The sequence below is a fragment of the Buteo buteo genome, chromosome 14, assembly GCF_964188355.1.
Source record: "Buteo buteo chromosome 14, bButBut1.hap1.1, whole genome shotgun sequence".
In the NCBI taxonomy this organism is placed as follows: domain Eukaryota; kingdom Metazoa; phylum Chordata; class Aves; order Accipitriformes; family Accipitridae; genus Buteo; species Buteo buteo.
In genome coordinates this window covers 5052111-5074176 of record NC_134184.1, presented here as the reverse complement: position 1 = coordinate 5074176, position 22066 = coordinate 5052111, and the positions used below count along the sequence as shown (strand labels likewise).

At 44.3% G+C, this 22066-nt stretch overlaps 1 protein-coding gene across 1 annotated transcript in view; it reads right to left on the bottom strand.

Moving 5' to 3' along the window:
- SLC15A1 (solute carrier family 15 member 1) overlaps positions 1–21711 on the bottom strand; it is a 30625-nt gene extending 8914 nt beyond the window's left edge. Inside the window, exons 1-14 of the mRNA XM_075045939.1 lie at positions 18118–21711; positions 14798–14826; positions 11652–11736; positions 11416–11557; positions 8477–8596; positions 8190–8289; positions 7856–7946; positions 5846–5929; positions 4598–4680; positions 3332–3418; positions 2259–2348; positions 972–1016; positions 836–868; positions 612–700 (exon numbers count right to left, since the gene is read on the bottom strand). Coding sequence (XP_074902040.1) covers positions 612–700; positions 836–868; positions 972–1016; positions 2259–2348; positions 3332–3418; positions 4598–4680; positions 5846–5929; positions 7856–7946; positions 8190–8289; positions 8477–8596; positions 11416–11557; positions 11652–11736; positions 14798–14826; positions 18118–18121 — 1082 coding nt within the window. The 5' untranslated portion in view covers positions 18122–21711. The remainder of the gene's footprint in view (positions 1–611; positions 701–835; positions 869–971; positions 1017–2258; positions 2349–3331; positions 3419–4597; positions 4681–5845; positions 5930–7855; positions 7947–8189; positions 8290–8476; positions 8597–11415; positions 11558–11651; positions 11737–14797; positions 14827–18117) is intronic.
- Positions 21712–22066: the final 355 nt, after the last annotated feature.

Below are 22066 nucleotides of genomic sequence, written 5' to 3'. Positions count from 1 at the left end.
GTGTTTCCAGCACAGCACGCGCCCCCAGTTTTTCATAAATAGATGGAAAAACAGCATTGCATTTCAGCCCTATAAGAATTAAGAACTGTATTATCTTCTGCCTCTCCAACTTGTAAGTGCTAGCTACTTCATTACCCACATTAAAAATAATGTGCAATGCCCTCTGAAGCTACACCTAGAAGTATCCAGTGAGCCAGACTCCTCACACAGAGGAAACACATCTTGCCTCAGGTAGTTTTAAGCCCAAAACCTGACACATGCTAAGGATGTATGTTGATTTCTATTTCTTAAACTTTTGGAAGGGAGAGGGGGTAGACATGGGGGGAAAGGGGAAGTGGAAAACAGTAAACAGCATCTCTCCTGCAGTCAAAAGATTTTGCCTTTAACGGGAAGTTACTGTTTACTATTAGATTCTCTTCCTCTAGTCTGTGGTGACTGTATTCTGTGGTTTGGTTCTTTTTCACCTCCTGCATATACTAAAGCCATTTTAAATGCACTGGTATTTTCTCCTTAGCTGAATGCTTCCTCTTGTTATGTCACGGCTGGTAGCGCAGTTTAAAGAAACCATTAAAATGAGCCTCTTTTGAAGTCAAGTAAGTACATCAACTTACGTAAAATTGATCTTGCATTTCTTGATTAAAGGATAAACCAGAGCATCCACAACTGGGACCATTATAATAATCAGGATTGGATTCACAGTCTGTTGAAGATGAATATAAGAAGGGAAAAAATTAAGTATTTTTCAAAGTCCTTTCTTCAATGAAATGCAATTAAAATATATATATACACACACTTTGGGAAGTACTTAGAATTATCAGGCAGAAGATTACTGTACCTGCATCTGGTCTGGCTGAATCTGAATAGATCCCTGGTGAAGAAAAAATAAATAGGTTTTAATGTTATGACAACAAATAAAACTGATCTGAAAAGTAAATGTTAATTAGGAAAAAAAGCAATAAAAAGTAACCTACAAAATTCCCATCCATTGTTGTGGCCTGCAGTGTCCATCTTGACCCCTTAACAAAAGAAGAGAGAGTTAAATGCCACAGTAAATCAATCTTTCAAAGTTCCTCTTTAATTGTTTTTGTAAGTGAAGTGTTGGGAAAGACATGCAATACAATAAAAATACAAAGTGAGCTTGCTACAGGAGTGTTCTTCCTCTGCAATGTAAATATTTGAACAAAGTGGTCCTTGTGGCCCATTTCACTTATTTACTAGTTTTGCGAACTAGAGCAGAAAATAATTTAGACGCAGAGATTAGCCGGAGAGATGGCAGGGACACCCCGCACAGAGCACTGCCGCCTGCCCGAGCCCGAGCCCCCCGCACCGCTGACACGTCCGTCCTTCTCCACACAGCCCAGCGGCCAAACCAGGGCTGGACCTGCCTTGAGCCCTCTGCCCCAAAAACCTGCCGATAACCGGTCAAATGGGGCTGACTTTCAGCCGGAGCCCAGGGCGAGACAGGAACGCGCATCGCTGCGTCTGTGGCGAGAGCCTTTTAACTACCCACGATGTACCGCTGTCTGAGAGATGAGTTATCACTGATGTAATGAGTATCAAGTTCCAAATTTCATAGCAAGGTTGCCCATTTATAACAGGTCACACCAGCAGTTACAGCTCACTGGTACCAGACTAAGGCAGCACGACCTACGCGATCCGCACCAAACTTCCTACGGTCTGCCTTGGATAAAGCGTTCAGCCCCCTCGTTCTCTCCGACACCCTCCTAAATTCATACTTCAACACTTTGAAAGCCTACTGTCACGAGTGCTGAGCACTCAGTCCACCAAGTGAATGGGAATTATAGGCTAATACTTCTGCTTGAGTGTGTGAGGTATTTGTAACAAGTTTGAGTGATTAAGCAAACCGGCATCCAGGCAGTTTCAGCCCTGGTTCTCCAGAGCATTTACACTAGGACCCTACATTTCATGTCGCAACTGACAGTGGAAGAAGCGTTAGAACTAAGAAAGCTTTAAATTACTGTTTCACCCTCTGAGTCCTGGCTGATGCAAGATTTAGAGATACCTCAGTCACTGAATCAGTCCTGGGCATCTCCAGGTAAACTGAGTTTCCCCTGGCTGCAGAACATCCTGTACTAACATGACTCGGTAACTACCCTTTCACATTAGAACTAGGTTAAAGAATTTGCAAAGAATTATTTTCCACCCTCCCACAGGCACCTTTTATGTCTGGTGACCTCAGAGTACATAGAGTGACATGGTACATCTCTTATTGCCAAGCCAAACAATTTCTACTTTACCTGCTGGTCAAAAAGCGCCCAGAACATGGGGAGAGGGATGTAAAGAAAAAGCACCTTCAACACCATCTTAGTCTGAGCAATCAGTCGTTTCTGCAGCAAACAAGAATTACACAAGAGGAATTTGTTAAAAAAAAAAAAAAAAAAAAAAGGACAGTTGCAGACTGCTGTTCACAGCACAACAGGTGAAGACACATCAGGTAATCTTTACCCACGTCCTAAACTTTGTATATTGTGGGTACTTCTGCTGATTTCTGTTAAAAAGCACAAGGTCTGCTTGTGGGTGTGGGAAGGGCTGCCGGTTAAAGGTGACACTGATATCAGAGAGACCTGTGCCTCTTGGCATGTGTACTGATGGCAGCATGAGATTTAGCACTTAGTGCTGCATTTTTTGTTCTAGGAAGGAGGCATTTGAACGACGGGTGACTGAGGAATGCATTTCACACATGAAAAATGCACATAGGCAAAAGGAAAATAAAGGGGACAGGCTAAGGTTTGTGCTGCCATTGACAATGGGGCAGGGTGGATAGGTGGCAAGGGACAGGGTTGGGGACGCAGTGTTTACCCACTTAAGCTGAAATTCCTAACCATAATTCTGCAGTTCGACCCTGAGACAAGTGTTACAGCCCTGCGCATTAACTATGACAGTCAACACCATGCCCATTTTTCCCTTCTGCAGTCGTTAAAGCAGCATATTTTTGTTTGAAGCCAGTTTACCGAGAGAAACAAAAAGTTGACAAGGATAATGCTTGCTATTTTACTAACTCCAAAACTAATAAGTGCTTGCATTTGTTTGACAAGGGAAACAGCCTTTTCTTTTTCTCCCTTGAATTTCCCTGGGCAGGCTATGATCACACAGAGCATCAACTCAGACAGCTCTGCTTTCTCCCACGGGAGCTGGGGTGATTACCTACAACCCCAGGGAAGCACTGAGGTTTGGCCAGACCGTTAGCTTCTAAACGATTGAGAGGCCCAAAACTATTTTCCCAGTGCTTGAGGCAGCAGATCAGAGCAGGCAGAAGGGAAGGTGAGGGTTGAGGGACGTCACGGCACAGGAATCCTCACCCAGTACTTACGTCATACTTCTCACTCGCCCAGTCTAGCCAGTGTTCTCTCTTGGGGAACTCCTTGCTGCGATGTCGAAACCTGTTTTTGATGGCAAACTGAGGAGAGACAGAATTTTGTTTAATGGCATTACAAATATTTATAAGTGCTATAAACTGTTTTGTCATTAAAGATGACAATCCTGCTTCTAGTGCTTAGAGGGTGCTAAAGGTAACTTACTTCTGTGAACTGCTGTAAGCATTGAGGGAATATTGCTTTTAAGGCCTCACACTGGATATCCAGTGGAGTGTGCACCTGGGATTAGCTGAGCCAAACAGCTCAGAGTAGTCTCTCTCAGTCTAGGTTGCTGTTAGGAACTTAAATAAGTCTGAAGTAGGCAGGTCTTCATGTACAGCAATAAACAGAAGAACGTCATATGCACAGGTTTTCAGAGCTGAATGTCTTGTAAGAGTACATTGCACTACAAGAAGCTGCATCTTGTAGATAATCCTCATACCTTGACAATGAACATACACAAATATAGTCCTGAAGAACTCCTAAGACTTTCTGCATGGAATAACACGCAAGGCTGTGCTGGGTTTTAGGAGCAGCGCTCTAAGCAATGGCCAAAGTCACATATAGAGATTTGGTGCTGACAGTGCTTACAAGACAAGCAATGGTCTGGGCTATAACAAGCTGGCAGACCTGTATGGAGAATGAAGCAGCCCATAAATGAAAAAAATCCCCTGATCTCAAAGCTGAGGCACTGCAAAGTTGGGGCATGCAGTGCTATTCATGCAGATTTAGCTCCCTTTCTTGCAGGCTTGCACTGACATGTGAACCTCCCTGATCTCCCTAATACAGTGGGGATCAATATACCTCTGCCTTGTAAATAACATCTTTGCTGATAAGATATTACTAGTAGCTCTGCTCTTGACTCAGGTCAAGGCATGTTTGTCTCCTCCTACAAGGCTGCATAAAGGTGCACAAACGAGAAAGAAATGATTCCCAGAAGTTGGGATAAGCTTTTACGTATACCTGACATGTTACTTTGTTTTCTTCGTGTAAAAATTCACATATAAACCAAGATATAGATAAATAAAAAGGCACTCTAAATCTGGAGGTGTCAGTAAGAATGCTTCCATAAGGAAAAAAGTAAAAAAAAAAACAACCAAAAACCCCACAAAAAAACAACTTAAGAAGCTTTCTTCATATTATGACAGATTTCTGATCTAGGCAAGTTTACTGAACGTTTTAAAAACTGCTGCCAGGGTTTTGGGCATACAAATAGTACTTACTCCAATGCATTTGGAAACTTGAATCATTATGTTTCCTTGAGGTTGAACTTTCTTGTACATTCTGCTTCCAACTATGAACACAACTGCAGTACGCAAACAGAAACAAAAATCAAGTCAGGATTAATTGAAAATAGCGGCAAATAATTTCGTATGGAAACTGTAACAGTCAAGGAGTTACATCAGGGTGGGAATAAGCTTCCTAAGGAGCAACGAAATTGCCTATTGGCATGTTATCACACAGTAAAAGAAATCAGATTAATAGCAGCAGATTGCTTCTATTTAAGACGAAGGACTAAATCTGGCAACTCTTAGGGTAAGTCCTCAGTGGGACGTTAGCTTAATTGAGGGAAGGTCAAAACAAGGGCCACTTCGGACCTTGGCTCTGGCCTTGCTGTACAGGATTAAGACAGCTCGCGGGGCTCCTTTTCGGGAGTCCAGGACGCCGCGGCTCACGTCGCGCAGGGACAGGCGAGGCTCTGCCTGACCTGCTGGACTCGCCGAGGCGTCCTCGGCTCCCACGTCCCGGCACGTTCCCCATCCTCACCCTCCCACTTGTGGGGCAGGGCACCGGCAGACCCCCGCAGCTGCCCTCCGCCCTGGGTCGGGCACACGGGCAAGATGGGGTCACCCGTAGCTGGACACCCACCCTGGGTGGGCTCCTGGTCAGGACCGTGAAGGACCAGGACCGTGAAGGACCAGGACCACAAGGGATGCTGCGGTCCATACCGACACCCCTCCAGTTTCTCAGTCATTGTGGCTCGGGGAGTGACCCGTAGCACAGCTAGTAAAAACGCAGGTGTTGGAGAAATACTGACACACCGGTATGGCGTTTCTCCAGCACAGGGACGATTACTTTATACAGTTCACTATCCTGGACTACGGACAGTTTCCAAAACCCACATTTTCTCAGAGTTCTCACACTACATTCAAAAGATCTTATTTATACACCCCAGCAGTCCAAGACACATAGACGGTAAGTTACATAATGTACAGAATTCAATGGCATATTTGTGCCTCTCCCCAGCCCCATCAGTCTCGCCTGGTAAATCACTCTCTTCTGTAAAAGCAAGTGCTTCAGGTTAATCCCCACCCCCCCACCCCACCTCCCAAGTAAAAAATTGCAGAAATGATCAAGTACTGGTAGAAGTTGGTACCTGGAGCTTTCTATCACTTCCTCATTATTCTGAGATCATTATCATCTAATCGTGTCTATAACTGAAGCAGCAAGATGGAAGCGGTCCCACTTACCCAAGGCGACAGCCATGAGGGCAGCAGGAACTCCGAAAGCTAGTGGGTAACATCGCTGTTTGCTATGAATGCCACACTCTTGAGCTGAAGTACAAAGTAACATTAGATAAGTCCCAGTCAGCTCTGCCAGAGTTTTTACATAGGGTTTGTTCTTTGCATTCATTAACTCAGGGGAAGAAAAAAAATAAATCTCTGCTGACATTGACAGAGTGGATAATCAGTATCCAACTTACCTTTCATTATTGAAAAGGGGAATTATGTATCACAAAAAAAAAAAATAATCACAGAACAGTTAGATGTTGGAAGGGACCACTGGAGGTCATCCGATCCAACTCCCTGCTCAAGCAGGGCCACCTAGAGCTGGTTTCCCAGGACCATGTCCAGATGGCTGTTGAATATCTCCAAGAACGGAGACTCCACAACCTCCCTGGGCAGCCTGTGCTGGTGCTCGGTCCCCCTCACAGTGACAAAGTCTTTGCTGATGTTTCAGTTTGTGCCCGTCGCCTCTGGTCCTGTCCCTGGGCACCACTGAGCAGAGCCTGGCTCTGTCCTCTTTGCACCCTCCCTGCAGGTATTTATATACACAGATGAGATCCCCCTGAGCTTTCTCTTCTCCAGGCTGAACAGCCCCAGCTCTCTCAGCCTCTCCTCAAAGGAGATTTACATTTAGTTTTACACTGAGAAGTGAAGAATCCTACTAGGATGGTCAAACGCATCTTCTTGGTGAGAAAGGAACTAGATTACAAAAGTTCTGGGACAAGTTTATAAACAAAAATGTAAGTAACATAATAAGTGTAGCTTGTTGAAAAAAATTCTCAGACACCACATACCCTCCCACCCCCCCCAGCAGCAGTCAGTGATTTGACTTTATAAACTTCACACATACATCCTGAAATGATGCTCAGAGTGTGGACATAGCTACTAACAGGCAAAAGTAAAAGACTAAACAAAATTATTACCTTTTTCACCATATTTATTCTAACAGGAGAATTAGAGACTTTGATTTGAAAAAATATTAGCTTGCAGCTAATTAATGTCTTGATTTAGTTGCATTAACCTTTTGGTTAAACCGTTACAGGACATAATGGTATCACTTCCCTCAGCTGAACTTGTCTGTTTTTCCAAGGCAGTTTTCACCCTGTATCAGCATGGAAGTAAACTGCATGTTGTGCCTTATGTATATCTCCTTCCACTTTGGGAAAGGATAGAATTTGCATTAAGCAAACATCTAAAATGCTTCTACACAGTCTATTCCAGTCAAGACATTCAAAGGCCAGAATTTCAGCCCAGTGCTTTAGGGTTATTCCAGAACTCACATGCTGCTTTCTTTCTTTTGAGAAAAACAGCCTTCCTTAAACTCCTGCCAAGCACATCCACACAGCACCATCTGTGTAAGCTTGCCGTGAAAATCCATGCATATAGATCAGTGAATCGTTTGCTTTTTATTCAGGATCACGCTATTCATTATAAGCAGGAGAGAAAATAACTAAAATAACTTTCTCCTTTAGGACTATGAAAAACATCATTTACTTTGTCACATGGATAAATGTGTTCCCATGTGCATAGATGCTTCTGTACTTCGCATGGGCACACTTTAGAATTGTCTCCACTTCCAGAATGGAGGGCTCTCTCCCTGCTTCCCTTCCCAGACAACAGTACAACTCTTTCTTGTGTGATGGTTTTAAAGGCATTGGAAGAGGTGCCACATTTGTACCTCCATGGAATTAAGATGTGCGTTAGGCATACAAGTTGATGGCTTCAGCATGCCTCCTCAGATCTAGTACTTCTGATCCTAAAGGCAATTCAGATCTCAAACTGGCTTCTTTCTGACAGTACCTCACCTGTGGGAAGTGGGATGACATACATGAAAACTTGAAGGTTACTTGGGAGGTGGACTACTTCCACAAGGTGTCAAAAAATAAACCATTCATTTAAACCCAACTGGACTGCAGTCCAACACTCATCCTTTACTGATGTTTAACCATTTTATAAACAAATGTGTGGCCTTACCTCTGAGAATTGGGGTGATTATAGTAGATAGAAGACTTCCAGCATTAATTGACAAATAAAAGATAGAGAAGAATCTAGTTCTTTGTTTTTCCTACAGTAAAAACAAAAAGTTGTTTAGAAAGGCTTAGCCAGAACCACGTTGATCAGCCTAGTTCAATCAGCAGCTCTGTTTGCGCAGTTCAAGACAAATAGTTACCTAGCTCCTTCTTCAGCTACTCAGGAAACACTGCAGTAATGCACATGTCTAAATATGTTTATTATTATTAGAGTATTATAATAGTCAAACATTAGTAAGAGTATCTGTATGATCAAAAAATCTCAAAGACATTGTTACCTGATGATCTTCAAACTGATCTCCACCAAATGCTGACACACAAGGTTTGATTCCACCAGTACCAAGTGCAATGAGGATCAAGCCAATCATGGACAGAGCACTGGAACAAAGCAGAAAAGAGAAAAAGAAAAAAAAAAAGCTAAGCAAACCCACTTTGCTTTCTTGCTTAAAGCATACGTAAGAGACTGATTGCAAGCCAGTTGAAATTCAAGTAGCATAAATTTAAGGCGTGAGTTGTCCCACCCTTCATCAATCTGGAAAAAAAAACCATGTAAAAGGCAACTCACATGTGCACTGATACATTATCGGGAGAGCCATCCCGGTTGTGATCCGTCAGGTCATTTATGGAGCTCACAGACATGATTGCCTGCCCAATAGTGTAGACAATGGACAGGGAGACGATGGTCCTGTTATAAAGAGAAGAGATGAATTTTTAGATATGTTAACACAATTATACACGTATTCATGCACACAGAGATAATGCAGACTTCTTGCTCATTTCAAAGGTGCTTAATAAAGAAGCATAATTAACAGATATGACAAGTTATGGACTCAGCTTATCACAAGCTACTGTAAAAATCTGTCCACGTACCTCTGTCACAATATTTCTATTCTTTATTTTTTAATTATCATTATTATTTTAGCTAGCCTTGTTTAATTAAGCAATGCTCTTGCCTTGATGACAAATGGATTCTGTAGATACCACCAGGTCTCGGGAGATATTTTAATATCTTCAGTGGTTGCCTTTTTAATAACCAACTCAAGAATGACATTATCATATTTCATATATGGTGAAGTTCAAACAGGCTGCTCTACAACACTGAAGTATGCAATTTACACTGATTTTAATATTGTTTAAATATTCTCTATGTTCTTTTATTAAAAAAAAAAAATTAAAAATCTACTTTAAACATGGAAACTCCCCCAAAATACTGTTGTGAACGATGACTCTATTACCCCACCATCTCAGCTGTAAGCGTACCAACATCTTTAAACTCAGAGCAGGGCAAGAGCAGCACTGAAGAGTACAGACCGCAGGCTTTCCGCCTGACTTTTCTCTGCCAGGCGGTGCCTAGGAAGGTAACACTACAGAATCACCAGCCCTCACCCCCATGCCTTTAGGGTCCGTTCCTCTTTCTTGCATGTAAGAACATACTCCATTTTAACTTTGTTGGAGCTTAAGTACGTGACTATAGTTTAATGCACGCTCATCCGCTTCTTTGGTTGGGGCTCCATTCAATAGGCACAGACCCAGGTCTCCAGTTTGGAGGAAAAGCAGGAGAAATAGGATGGAGTGATGTGAAATTATTTAAAACTCTAGTTTGCAGGAGAGGCAGTCCCAAACCCAGCGCAGCCCATGACAACGAAGGGCAAGGCTCAAGGACCTAGGACAATCCGAATCTATTTGACAAAGGCAAGAGATTCTCACAGCAAGCTTGGAGCACCCTGATACGAGAGGGACAGAGGAAGCATCGCTCGCACAATTGACCAAGTTCTTCTCACTTTAGAACAAGGTTTCTCTGACTTAAAAATGCTCTTTCCTGTAGCAGGGTAAAAATCTATACAAAGTGGGGCAACAGTGATTCTGCTACTTAGTGGTATTTAGCAGATAAATCAGAACTTTTTTTTTAAATAGCACTTCCATATAGTTACTTTAGTTGCTTAACAACTTAGGAGAAAGTTTCCAATTGAAGTTAAGCCTGAGCTGACCCAGAGAGAAACTTCTGGTTTTTATTTGTGAGACTCATAAGCATGCTATGAAAACAACACTTACATAATTGGTACTGCATAGGTGGTACCCAATTAAAAAAATAATTGTGATTTCTGTACTATTTTCCCCAAGAACTTCACATCTGACAGTATGTGAGCAGACCCCAGCATGCTCCTTGGCAGACATTGCACAAAGTACATGGACTGTGGAAGATTTGAGTCTCTAGTAGAAGAGTGCTTAACAGTGCTTGGGTAACCTCTTCCTCTTGTCATCATAGATTTTTTTAATGAATTATTGTTTAAGCCTTCCTCATGGCACCTGGCTGTATTTTAGGGCATCTATACATTAAAGCCATACTTTTTCCAAAAGCATGTTTTTCCTTGTCAAGCTTAAAGTTCCAGTTTTAAGTCCTGAGCCATCCTACTGAGCTCCTGGGTTAAGGGTCTGGTGGCCAGTGGCTTGCAGCTGTGGCACTGGTATACACAAATACCAGAGGAGAAGGGATGCAAGCTTCATCTTGATAAAACAGGTAAAAGCCAAAACAGATTTAAAAAAAAAATAAAATCATACCATCTAAACAAGCAAGTACACAATATATTTAGGCTGCAATCTGCAAGATATCCAGCTACTTGCAATGAGTTCACAGTGCTCAGACCAGCTCCACAGAGGACACTTGACAGTGGTTGCAGCCCTGGGCTCCCAGAGGCTGTCAACACAGCAGAAGATGATGGTGTGGTCTTCGGCCGAGCGACTGCACAGCCTGCTTCATCTCTAATCTCTGGGAGACCTTTGACAAGTCAGCTAACGTTCCTGACTCATATCCCTCCATAAAATCTTTATTGTGCTTTTTTCGGGCAAAGTAAACACTATTAGAATCACGACATCAGTAAAGGAGAGCAAGATCAGGCTGTTGGAAATAATTTGGTTACATTTCAAAGCACTTAACTCAGCAGTACTTTTCTGAGCAACCAGCACACAGGTAAAACCCCAGAATTAATCATTTAAAGAAAGAGTTGCAACTCTTTAAAACCTCCCACTGAGCTGCCAGGTCAATACTGAAATCACAGAATACTTTAGAATATATGCTAAGTCCCAGTTAATACCAGATAACACAGTATTTCACTATTTCATTGGCCACCTGTGATAGGTAAAGAAGCAGTCCAATGTAATTATAACCTCCAGTATCTACTTTCGCACCTTGGTGAATGCTTTCCTTAGTTTAGCTTGCATTTTGTCCAGATGAGAGGCAAAACATGCAGCATGCTTGGAAAGCAAGCTACTACCCTTAACTGATTAGCAGGTGTAACATTTGTTAACTCAGTGCAGTTTCAGGTCTGAACTAAATCAATTAAAACCTCAAGCTCTGGAGAAAAAAAAACCAACACAAACAATCCTGGACTAGCTAACACCAGCTCTGAAGCTGCTGTTCTGAGCTGCTGCTTCAGGTGATGGTTTAAATAACAGATCTCAGGTGAGCTTTCATGATTTTGGGTTGTTTTCTAAGGGAGCACTCACTTAAACTTTCCCAGCCAAGAGTCTGCAATGAGCGCTCCAAGGATCGGTGTCAAGTAGCACAGTGCAACGAACGTGTGGTAGATGGCTGTAGACAAGTTGTCATCCCATTGCAGGAAATATTTGAAATACAAAACGAGCACCGCTGTAGGAAGAAGAGCAAAATGATGGGTTACAAACTGAAGTCAGGTCTGGGTAAGTAATAGTCAGCATGCGGAGACACGGGGCATTGGACATACCTCGCATGCCATAGTAGGAGAACCGTTCACAGAACTCATTGATGACGATGAAGAAGATGCTCAAGGGGTAGCCCAGGCAGCTTGGCTGGAGGCAAGAGACAGCGTGAGCTCAGAGCTGTGCAACACAAACATCGCTCTCCGTGCCCCACAGCCTGAGCGAGCTCAGTACAGACTCAGCAGGAATGGGTAGGTACTCAGGGGTGAGGAGGCTGTGGAACGACACTGGTTAATCTGAACCAAGAGTCAATTCTCACTTCCCCCTCTTGGTCCCAGAGCTCTACAGACCTTATCTGCCCTTTGCAAGAGATCTTCAGCAACACTATATATAACCTTCAAGCACATTTGAAATCTTCAGAATTTAAACCTTAGAGCAATCTTGATTGGTATCCAAAAATATGCAAAAAGCCAATTTTTTTGAATAAAATCAAAATGCAAACCCAACAGAAAACCCACCATGCTAAACCCCCACAGCACGCCACAGTTAGAAGCCTGGGGCTATTTCTAAATGCCTCCAGTTGAGACAAACATTTAAACATTTTATTCAAACAAATCTCTTTGAAGCTTCCTGTCCTTACAAATACTCTGCTTGATGAAGAATCCTTTTCTTCAGACCTGCTGATAGAACTGACTTTACTCCTAATTTAAAATGGTACGACATTAACAGCCGGATTTACTGAGCCTTCACCTGATGCGATAGGCATCTCCACAGTCACTGTCATGCAGCTTGTGACACGGCTCTTGCCATTGAGACAAAGGGAAAACATACATCAGGTACAAATCTGGCATGATCAGTAGAATCGGAAGTTTAACTTCTGATTGCCTGCTTTTCTTAGTGGGTGGCTACATATCATTTCTATTAAAGTGACCAGGAATGCAAGTTGAACATAATCCTGCCCTTTTAATGGGTTTAATTCTGCAAGTTGCAAAAATCAGATTGTTTTTTAATAAGCCTCAGAACATCTCAGAGGTAAAACAGTTATGAAACTTAAGAAGCACAGACAAGAAAAAAAAATGGCATCGTTTGTCTTCATGTTGTAAGGGTTTGGGAATCAAAACGATCTGTATTCCATGTGAAACAGAAATAAGTTAACTTTGCAGATCAAAAGGGAAGAAACCTTACATGGGAAAATCCTGCTTGACACGAGTAAATCAGAAAGCCCATGTCTCCAGCAAAGCTGCTGGCCAGGGCCGTAACGAACAACACAACGCTTCATGAGACTTGTGTGCTACAATAAGCTTTCTCTGAACACTGCAAGAGAAATGAAAATAAGAGAGAGTGGCAAGAGTATTGCTGACTTGAGACTAACTCAGTCACGAGGATGTCCAAGCAGCCTGAAGAGCACTGATCTTTATTATTGGCTGAACCAAGTATATAGTGGACATCTTACCACGGTTTGATAATCAGGCTTCACTGAAAGAACCTGACTTCAGCTGAGGTGAGTGCCAGGTGGGACTCGTATAGCTTAAAGCAACCAAGATCAGAGGCCTAAACAGAAACTTGTCACTCTTGATTTATCACATCCTCCATGGTCAGAAAGAGGCGTCTCCAAAGGAAGCCCATCCAAACGTATCCAAAATTAGATAAAATTCACTCAGAGGTGCCCATTTCTCTCAGCTGAAGATGGTAGGAACTCTAGATAACTAGCCCCAACTTGGACACAGGTCTTGGCAGACTGGAGTTCATGCAGAAGAATGGTACCCAGCCCTGTCTCTGCACCATCCCCTAAGCCATGCAAACATAGAGGAGACCAATAGAGAACCACACCGTGAAGGTTTGGCTCAGCACCTGTTAGATATACCCACAAGGTTTTGATTTCAGCAGTTGCTAGGCTAGGCCCTAAAACAGTAACCCACGGTGCAAGACTGGTTTCTGCCAGGGTAACTGGGTATAACCCAGCTCGGGAGAAGAGGATGACCCCACCTGAAGCAGAACAAAGCCTTCCCCGTGTCTGTCCTGCCCACAGAGTAAAAAAAGGACAGGGCAGTCCCGACCTGGGGTCTGGTGGGACCCATCCCCTCGAGAAATTCACAAAACCTCACTAAAATCTTTTTTACTTTCTCGGTGTTCTCAGAAACCTCCCCAGTGTTACGCCATCACACTACCCAACAGCTTACTGTTTAAGAGAATGTTACAGGCTGATCTGGGGAGGTAACAAGCTTCCACCAAGGCTGGGTTTCCGTTTTAAGCCACCAAGTGCTTATGTGCCTGGCAGAGACGTCCTGCGTTCACGTGCCAGCACAGTAGGCACTGGTGGTTTTTTTCTGGCTGCCCCTGAACTGGTGGAGATCTGCACGTCACAGCAAGGGCTGAGCACAAGCAGGGGCATACAGGAGAAAGCTATGGCGTCTTTCCCAAGGTAACAGACCTTCTTTTGTTTTTCCAAGATGCTACAAGCAAGAAGAGAATATGCAGTTGTGTCTTGATAATATATGACCTATACTGTTCTTGTCTTGCACTATACTGTCCTCTTAAATATCTGTTGCATTATACACGTGCATGTGCACGCATTTACTAAAACATTTTCTGTTGTGATCCTCATTGGCCAGGGAGCACTGGATCCACCACTGAAGAGGTAACCTGAAGGTTCACATTTTATACTGCTCTCTGTAACCTTTCCTTGCCCTGGGGATGCCTGGCACAGGTCTGACACCACCCCACCGCGCAGCTTTGACTTTGGCTGCTGAGGAAGCCACTAAGCTGTGAGAAAGCTGCGGGGAAAGTCTACGGAGTAAAACCTTGCGAGATAAGAAAAGCAATGGCAGAGATAGGGTTGCTGAGACAGGCATCATTAGCAGTTCAAAGATTCAAGAGGAAGAACTAACACCGAAAGGTAAAAGAGCCCTAAGGGAGAGTCGGTGGATGATGACAACTCAGCCAGACGAAGGACGGGCTCCAGGGACCCTTCTCCTCCCAACCGACGTCTGCTCAGTCAGCAAAGGCTCTTCAGACATTTTATCGGGCTGGTAAGCACACTAATGCTTAGCTGGAATTTAATAAGCTACCAGGCTGCTTTGCACGTGTTGGCCAATAACTCATTATTTTATACTTCTAAAGTATGTTTACAGGATGATTTTTTTTGTCCACTGCTAAAGTTACCCAAACAGAGTCAGTATTGCAACTTTTTATAAGAGAAAACAGTACTTACCGACTTGCCCTTACTCTTACTTTTTGCAGCTGTGGAGGGAAAAAAACACAAGTTAATGAAAACAACCAAGTAACATTCCTTTAAAATCACTAGAAGACATGGGAAAAGTTCAGCTCAAAACAAATCGTGAAACACGAACACAGTAGTGTTCAGGGTGAGTAAATTTTCAGTTTGTTAAAGGGGGACTTTTCAGGGTGCAAGAAGGTTATTAGGAAAAACTTCACTCGATAGCCTTTTGTTTTTCAGGCTACGCATGGAGTCACATACACTCCCAGGGAAAAATCAAACAGGACTGATGAGACAAAGCATCCTATCCTACTAGGACTGCTCACCGCACATCATTCAAGGTGGTGGTAGACCACTCTACCACCCACGGAAGATGAATCCTGTTTCAATTCACTCTCAGGGACGTTACCTTAAAGGCAAGTCAAGAGTAAGGAATAGAGTCAAGATGCCCTGCCAGAGGTGGATGCCAAGCCCTGAAAAGGGACAAACTTCCCATTGCTCGGACTTAAGGAGGGCTGAATACGTGGCCCAGTGGAGTGATCCACATTAGCAGGCATTCCCATAACCTGGGGATTAACCTGGGAAGCCCTGGAAGCACAGGAGGAGTCCTACGGAGGTCAGCAAGAGAAGACAGCTGCTTGCAGCCCTGAAGTCACTTCCAGCTGCTCACGGCAGGTTCGCTACCCCTGGCAGCCCTCCAAGGAGTGTCCTGCAGGGCTTACTTGGCTCAGGGGACAGGCTCAAAGGCTGAACTTGCCCCATTTCAGATAAAAGCCTTATGCCCACCTAGCGGGTGTCAGCATTTCCTACAAAACCACATAAGCGAGTTTTATTATCCTTAAGATAAGACCAAGTACAAGATGTGAACTTTGAAATCCCTGCTTGCAAGTGAAATGTGCCCGTAATAGATCTCTACGAAAAATATGCTTGCCAAGGTCATAATTTAGTCCATAGTTCACAAAAGATGAAAACAGCTGACAGCAACACTACGGTGTTTGACACAATACTGAGTAAAGCCACTTTCAAAAATTATTAAAAAAAAATCAAGCTGATTCTTCACTGCCATGGACGACTACCTTCACAGCAGAGACAGTAGCATTACACAGGCAATTCGAAAATATATTTTTCTAGGAAACAAGTAACATCCAGAAAGTGCTAACACACCAACTTCAGGGCACATACAGCTACCCGAAGCATTAAAATTATTGGTAATGCCCCTTACACGACTCATGTGAGCAGATATACTGAAGGATACCAAGGCATTAGTGATAGACCATCTTCATAACAGCTCTATGATTACTTCCACTTCTTGGCCTTTCCAGCACACAAGCATCATGCTGCCAGTTTTTCATAACCCGTATAGGAAACACCAGTTTGAGCAGCTCACTCCTGTCTGTTAGCTAAGCCTTGGGGAAAAAAACCAAACAACCAAAAAAAAAAAAAAAAAAAAAAAAAAAAATCAAGGAACTTGTAGTAGGTTGGGGTTTTTCCATTCCAGAGGGTTAAGTATCACCTCTGCAAGAAACCTGATACAGAGGACATCACAGAGGCATTTTTTTCCAGACAACACTGACTGACTTCAATGTTTAAAAGACACACTTATTTCTCAACGATTTTGACTTTCCCCCTCTCTTCTTTTACAGCCACAATCGGGGAAACTCCAGATAGCATTGAAGCCAACATTTCAACATAGGCACCTAAGCTGTCTGAGGAACTCCATGGTCAGGAAGACTCAGGGTTAAACCTACAAAACCAGAGAGCACCCAGCATTTTGCATCAATTTTAGTGATAAATCAGGGGCTCGCTAGTGGCACATTAGAGCAGCCCCTCTTTTGGGCAACCCTCAGTACCTCTCCTTCTCTCACCACAAAGACTGACCTGCAGAACTTGCTCATTTTCACCACAAACTGCTGAAGAGCTGCTCATTTTTCAAATTAAAACTCTAAACAGTTATGCACTTGGTATTCCCTTAAGATACCAAATATTTTTAAGCAACGCAAAGACAGAAGCCACTCAGTTCTTGGCTTGAGCACCAAATCTAAATAGTTATTTATCGGTGGGTCACTCTCTCCTTCCCACACTTGCAGGTGAGGCGGGGGGCAGGCTCCCGGCTCTGACCCCTTCCCCGGCAGGTCCCACCAGTACGGCTCCCTGCAGCCACAGCGATGCTGCGGGATGCTGCAGCTCTTGCGGCTCTCGGTCCACATCACAAGATGGGAGCGCGTTGCCTTGCTCCATGCAGCAGCCACCATGGCAACTTTACCTGGTTAAAATGCTTCATGTCTGCGTCCAGGCTAAATCTGTACGCAACCATACGTTCACCGAGGATGTTCCTGGCTCCAGAGCGAGCCAGCTCTCCTGCCACCCGACTCGTGGCACAGCCAAGCCTGTTGCCTCTGCTCCTTGGAGCAGCCTTACAGCCTACACAAGGACGCTGCTGCCATCAGGACAAGCGTCTCCAGGAGTCCCCGCTTCCTCACTCTTCCAGAAAGACACGGACACCGAAACCATCAAAGCAAACCTATAATGCGGCAAACCTGATGTTACATGAGCAGACCCAGCTGCATCAGGTTTCCTTCTTTTCCCGGAGCCACCACCGCTCTCCTGGCTGCCTGTCCAAGCCAGCAAGACCCCAGTGCCCCTTTGGGCAGCATCACAGCTGAGCTCTGCCTGCTTGTCTCTGCCTGTCCCCAGAGCACAAATGTGTCTGCTGAAGAAAATATAGTGCTACTTCCTCAATTTCAGCTAAAGAACTGCTTGCTAGGAGAGGCATGCCAACGTGCTCAGATGCTGCAGGACCAGCAAAGGGTGATGGAGAGAGCTATGCCACAGAAAAGCGTCGTTCGTGCCTTTACTATTCAGTGTTTCAGTTTAAACAGGAACGAATCTTTAGGATTGACTAGCCAAATGGGCTCCGCCCTTACCTGAGTCTTCCAGCTGTGCGTCTGCATATTTAAAAAGCACTGATTAGGTCAACCCTGGGTAATTGCACTTGCGAAGAAACGTTAACAGCCGCGACAAACACCGCGTTTAACTTGTGCTAGGATTTTAAACTCCACATCCCTTAAAAGTTTAAGGCAAACCTTATCAGCTAGGGGTTCAGCTCCAGGAGCCTACAGAGCTTAAAATCAACATCGCTCGGCTTTCCCTGGGCTTCCGAGGCGGGTTCGCACCAGCCTGGCTACAGGAGGGAGGGCTGCCGAAGAAGCGGTGGCCGGGGACGGCTCAGAGAAGCACAAGGCAACTCTTCTTCTTCCTCCTCCTCCTCCTTCCACCCAGCCGGGACCCCCCCCAGCCCGCCCCGCAGCACGTACCCATGTTGCCGGTGAAGTCCCGGCGGAGCGCTGGGAGAAAGGAAGATGCAGGCGGTGGCCGGGCTTTAAATTAACTCTGCGATCCGGGGCGGTGCTGCCGGCCGGGACTGCCCGGGTGGCGGGGGGGGGCCGGCGGTGGAAGCGTTTTGCTCTTTATCACCGCCTCGACGGCGATTAGATTCATCCGTGCTGCCTTAGAAACCGCAGAATTGTCCCAGCACTTTCCTCAAGCTCCGGATTTTAAGCGAGAGGTTTTAACTATCTGCTCTGCGCAACGCTAACGCCTCACGTTGTCCCTTCGATGTCAACGGCACGATGGAAAACTCACTGAGCGGACTACACGCTGCCCCGGAGGGCAGCTTTCGGCCTCCTTCCCTCCTTTCCAGCTGGGGAGACGGAGTTTCTCGCGACTGCTGCTGCCAAACGCAAGGGAAAACACAAGTCTGCCGGTTGGTGCTCGGTTTCTAACGATGACTGACCTGCGGCTCCCATGAACTGGTGCTGCTCAGAAGTTGTCCGGAGAACTCATGGATGCTCCATCCCTGGTAGTGTTCAAGGCCAGGCTGGATGGGGCTTTGAGCAACCTGGTCTAGTGGAAGGTGTCCCTGCCCATGGCAGGGGGGTTGGAACTAGATGATCTTTAAGGTCCCTTCCAACCCAAACGAGTCCACGAGTCTATGTTTCTGTAAGCCAGTTCGCTCGTCACTTCGGTCTGTCTCCAACAGACGGCCATCCTGCGTGTTCTGTGTGCTGCCAAACTACAGGGAAGGCTGGGAGAATGCTGATCGATATAACATGATGTACATTTCACACATGCACTTTACTGAACTATATAAGTGAAATAAATGGACAAGAAGTTTAGCATGAGAATGGCCAGAGTGCGAGGCCAACAAGAAGAGAAGTTTAGGGAATTATTGTGCAATATTAAGACATGAATATACTCAGAAGCAGGAACAGAAAAATATTAATAGGCATTGACAAAAAAAGAATTTCCTGAAAGAAGAATAAACGCCTTCTTTGAGGCTTGCTGGTGTTGTGTTACACTGGTCTGCAGTTTATGTAATCAGTCCAATGGCATCTCCCAAGTGCGCACTTAATAATTACCTGGCTGCTGAACAGGTTGATTTCTTCTTGGGCACAAATCAAACAAGCGTTGCAATATATTGCAACATGGAGTATCTACAGTCAGCACTTCAGGTTGCTAAAGTAGGCTGCTCTGACCTGTGGTGTAGAGCTACCGCTGACCCCAGATTTCTTAAACCGTGTTTATATGGGGGTAATCTGCTCAAAGGAGCTCTACCCTCTTATCAGTTACTCATACTCTTGACTGTTAAAAATCATGAATAAATTCTTAAGGTAAAGAATGAGTGGGTGGTTATAGCTATATTTATAGCACGTACTCCTGTAAGAAACACAAATCTTGCTGTATAAGTTCCACTGCCACAGCTGATGTTAGTCATATATCACCGCTCTGTGATATACGGCCGCACAGCACGGGCAGTGTTGCATTTCTCTATTATGGTTACTCCAGCAAAACAAGTGGTCTGTAATGCAGAGAAGAATGCTGAAATCACTGCCAGCTCATTCACGTACAGCAATAATTCAGATACTACCACCATTTCTGAGCTGTTAAAGTACGAAAATAAAGGTGTCATTTCTTCCCTGAACATTTGGTCTCTTCCCCTTGTGTAAGCAAAGGTGGTGAATGGGAATTTCGGTTTGTTCCCCAGCACATCTTATACAGCCCCGTGCATTTGGTGAAAACAAAGAGCAGGCCTTTGATGTTTCTCCCTAGAAAGAGACATACAAGTGGGAAGCAAAAATTGAGACAAAACCCACCTGTTTTCTTAGCAATTTGAGATAAATGAGCTAGTTGGAACACCCTGGCTTCTGCTCATGTTATCTTTCAATATTCAAGGTCTCTCTTAAACCAAAAAAAAAACCAACCAAAAAACAAACCCCCAAAACCCAGAACAAAACAGAAATCCCTTAACAATACTAGTAAAGAACTCACCCTGATGAGTACAAATGTTTTCATTTGCCCCACGGAGAGAGATAAAGGTCCACACAATTGCTTCACAGCTACTTCTAAGGTGGATGGGATTCTGCTTTCATTTAGTAAGCTGATGCCACGAGGTCGACCTCTGCGGGGCTTTTTTGTGGTTGTACTTCTTGGAGGGACAGAATTTGTTCTCAGAGGATTTGAGTTCCCTGGGGAGGCTCACTTTCTAGGAGAGTTCAGAGCACAGCAGGGCTGTTAAATATTCAGCGAATGAAGATGAAGATGTAATTCTGTTTTCTTCCACAAAGCTCTGAACTCACAGGACTGCATTTTCAAGGTATAATAGAAAATTCAGACAACATTAACTTTGAATAATTAAGTAGGCACCACAGTTGGTGATTAGAAAGTACAGTAAGTAATTTCTGTAAACTGTGTGGGTTAAAATGACACAGTATTCCAAGACCATACCCTAGCACCGACTGTTTGGCAGTATGGGTGAAAATTTTAATTGATGGGTAGCTTACTCTGTCATTAGTCAAATGCCATAAAATATCGCTCGGTTAAAGGTTGTAGGGAAGTTGGTAAGATTGTTTCCTTGTGTCTCATAGGTAGGAAGAACACGATTGTTTCAGAGAAGCTGGTGAGGTGAATCCATAATACGGAATAGTTGATAGCAACTACCCACTATTTAAGGACTAGCAACCTGAATTATGACTGAAGTATGTTAAAGCAAATGAAGACAAATTACTATTTGTTTAGAATACGTGTATTTCATAAATCTTAATAGATTTTTTTGACTCAGTATTTTAGATTGGAAAAATGATAATAAGCATAAAGAAATTGCAAGGGACATGGGACGTGGGGTAGCCAGTATTGGGCAGGATGCTGAAAACTGATTTAGGTAGTGCGTTAATTCCATTGCAAACAAAGACTAACGGATTTTGCTCTATAACCACAATTTGTTTCGCTTGCACAATGGTAGTAGCCAAACACTAACACCAGTCACTTCCCAGTAACTACTCCTCCCAAGATAACACGTGCTTCCAAGATAAGTTTATCCCCACCTTCCAGATAGGGAATCTGAGGAAAAAAGTGATTAGTGAATCAGGTGGTGCATACAAAAGCCTTCCACAGAGGAGCTGCGCTTTCTAATGGAACTGAGGCATCCCACTAAAACTGTGAACGATCAGATTACAAAGAAAACAGAATTTGTTTGCTGTGACCCTTCTCATAGCACCGTGTCTCATTTTGTTTCTTGAAGACACGGTTTGCTAGAGGAGCAAATAATTGGTGGGATGATCTGGAGATGGGGATGGCAGGGAGGGAGGGCACCAGGGGTCTCCGAGGAGGGGGCTGCAGCAGTTCAGCCGCATTCAACCACCAGCATAACAGCTGCCAGGTGCTGGGCACTTCCAGAAGTGACACTAGGGTTGGCATTTGAGATGCTCACTTCGTTGCCCTGCAAAGATCAAGTCCGGCCCCAAAACATACGGACTTGCTACTTCAGAAGTTTGTAAACCAGACCAGGGACATGCAGGGGTAGAGAAGTTTTCTACCAAGCCAGGCTGCCAGCCCAGCTCAGCAGCATTTGGCAGGTATTCCTCCCCAGAAAAAGGAAAAGAGTTTGTGCTCTGTGGCCCAGAAGGGACTTGGCTTCTCTGGCAGGTCTGTCTGTACACACGCTGAATGTGTGCGTGGAGGGGGAAGCAGGGTAGCGGGAACTAGAGCAGAGGAGAGTGCAGGACAGATTGACAGTAAGGAAAAGAAGCCCCACACAGACATCTGTCAAAAGTAGACGCAATCCATTGCAAGGAGCAAGGAGTGACGCCACTGAGCTGGATTTACCCCTTGTCCACTTCCTCTTCACATCCATCTCCATCACGAAAATACCTTTGCTACCTTTTTCCTCTACAGTCTTCCCCTCGGGGAATCTGAAGGGACGGTGTT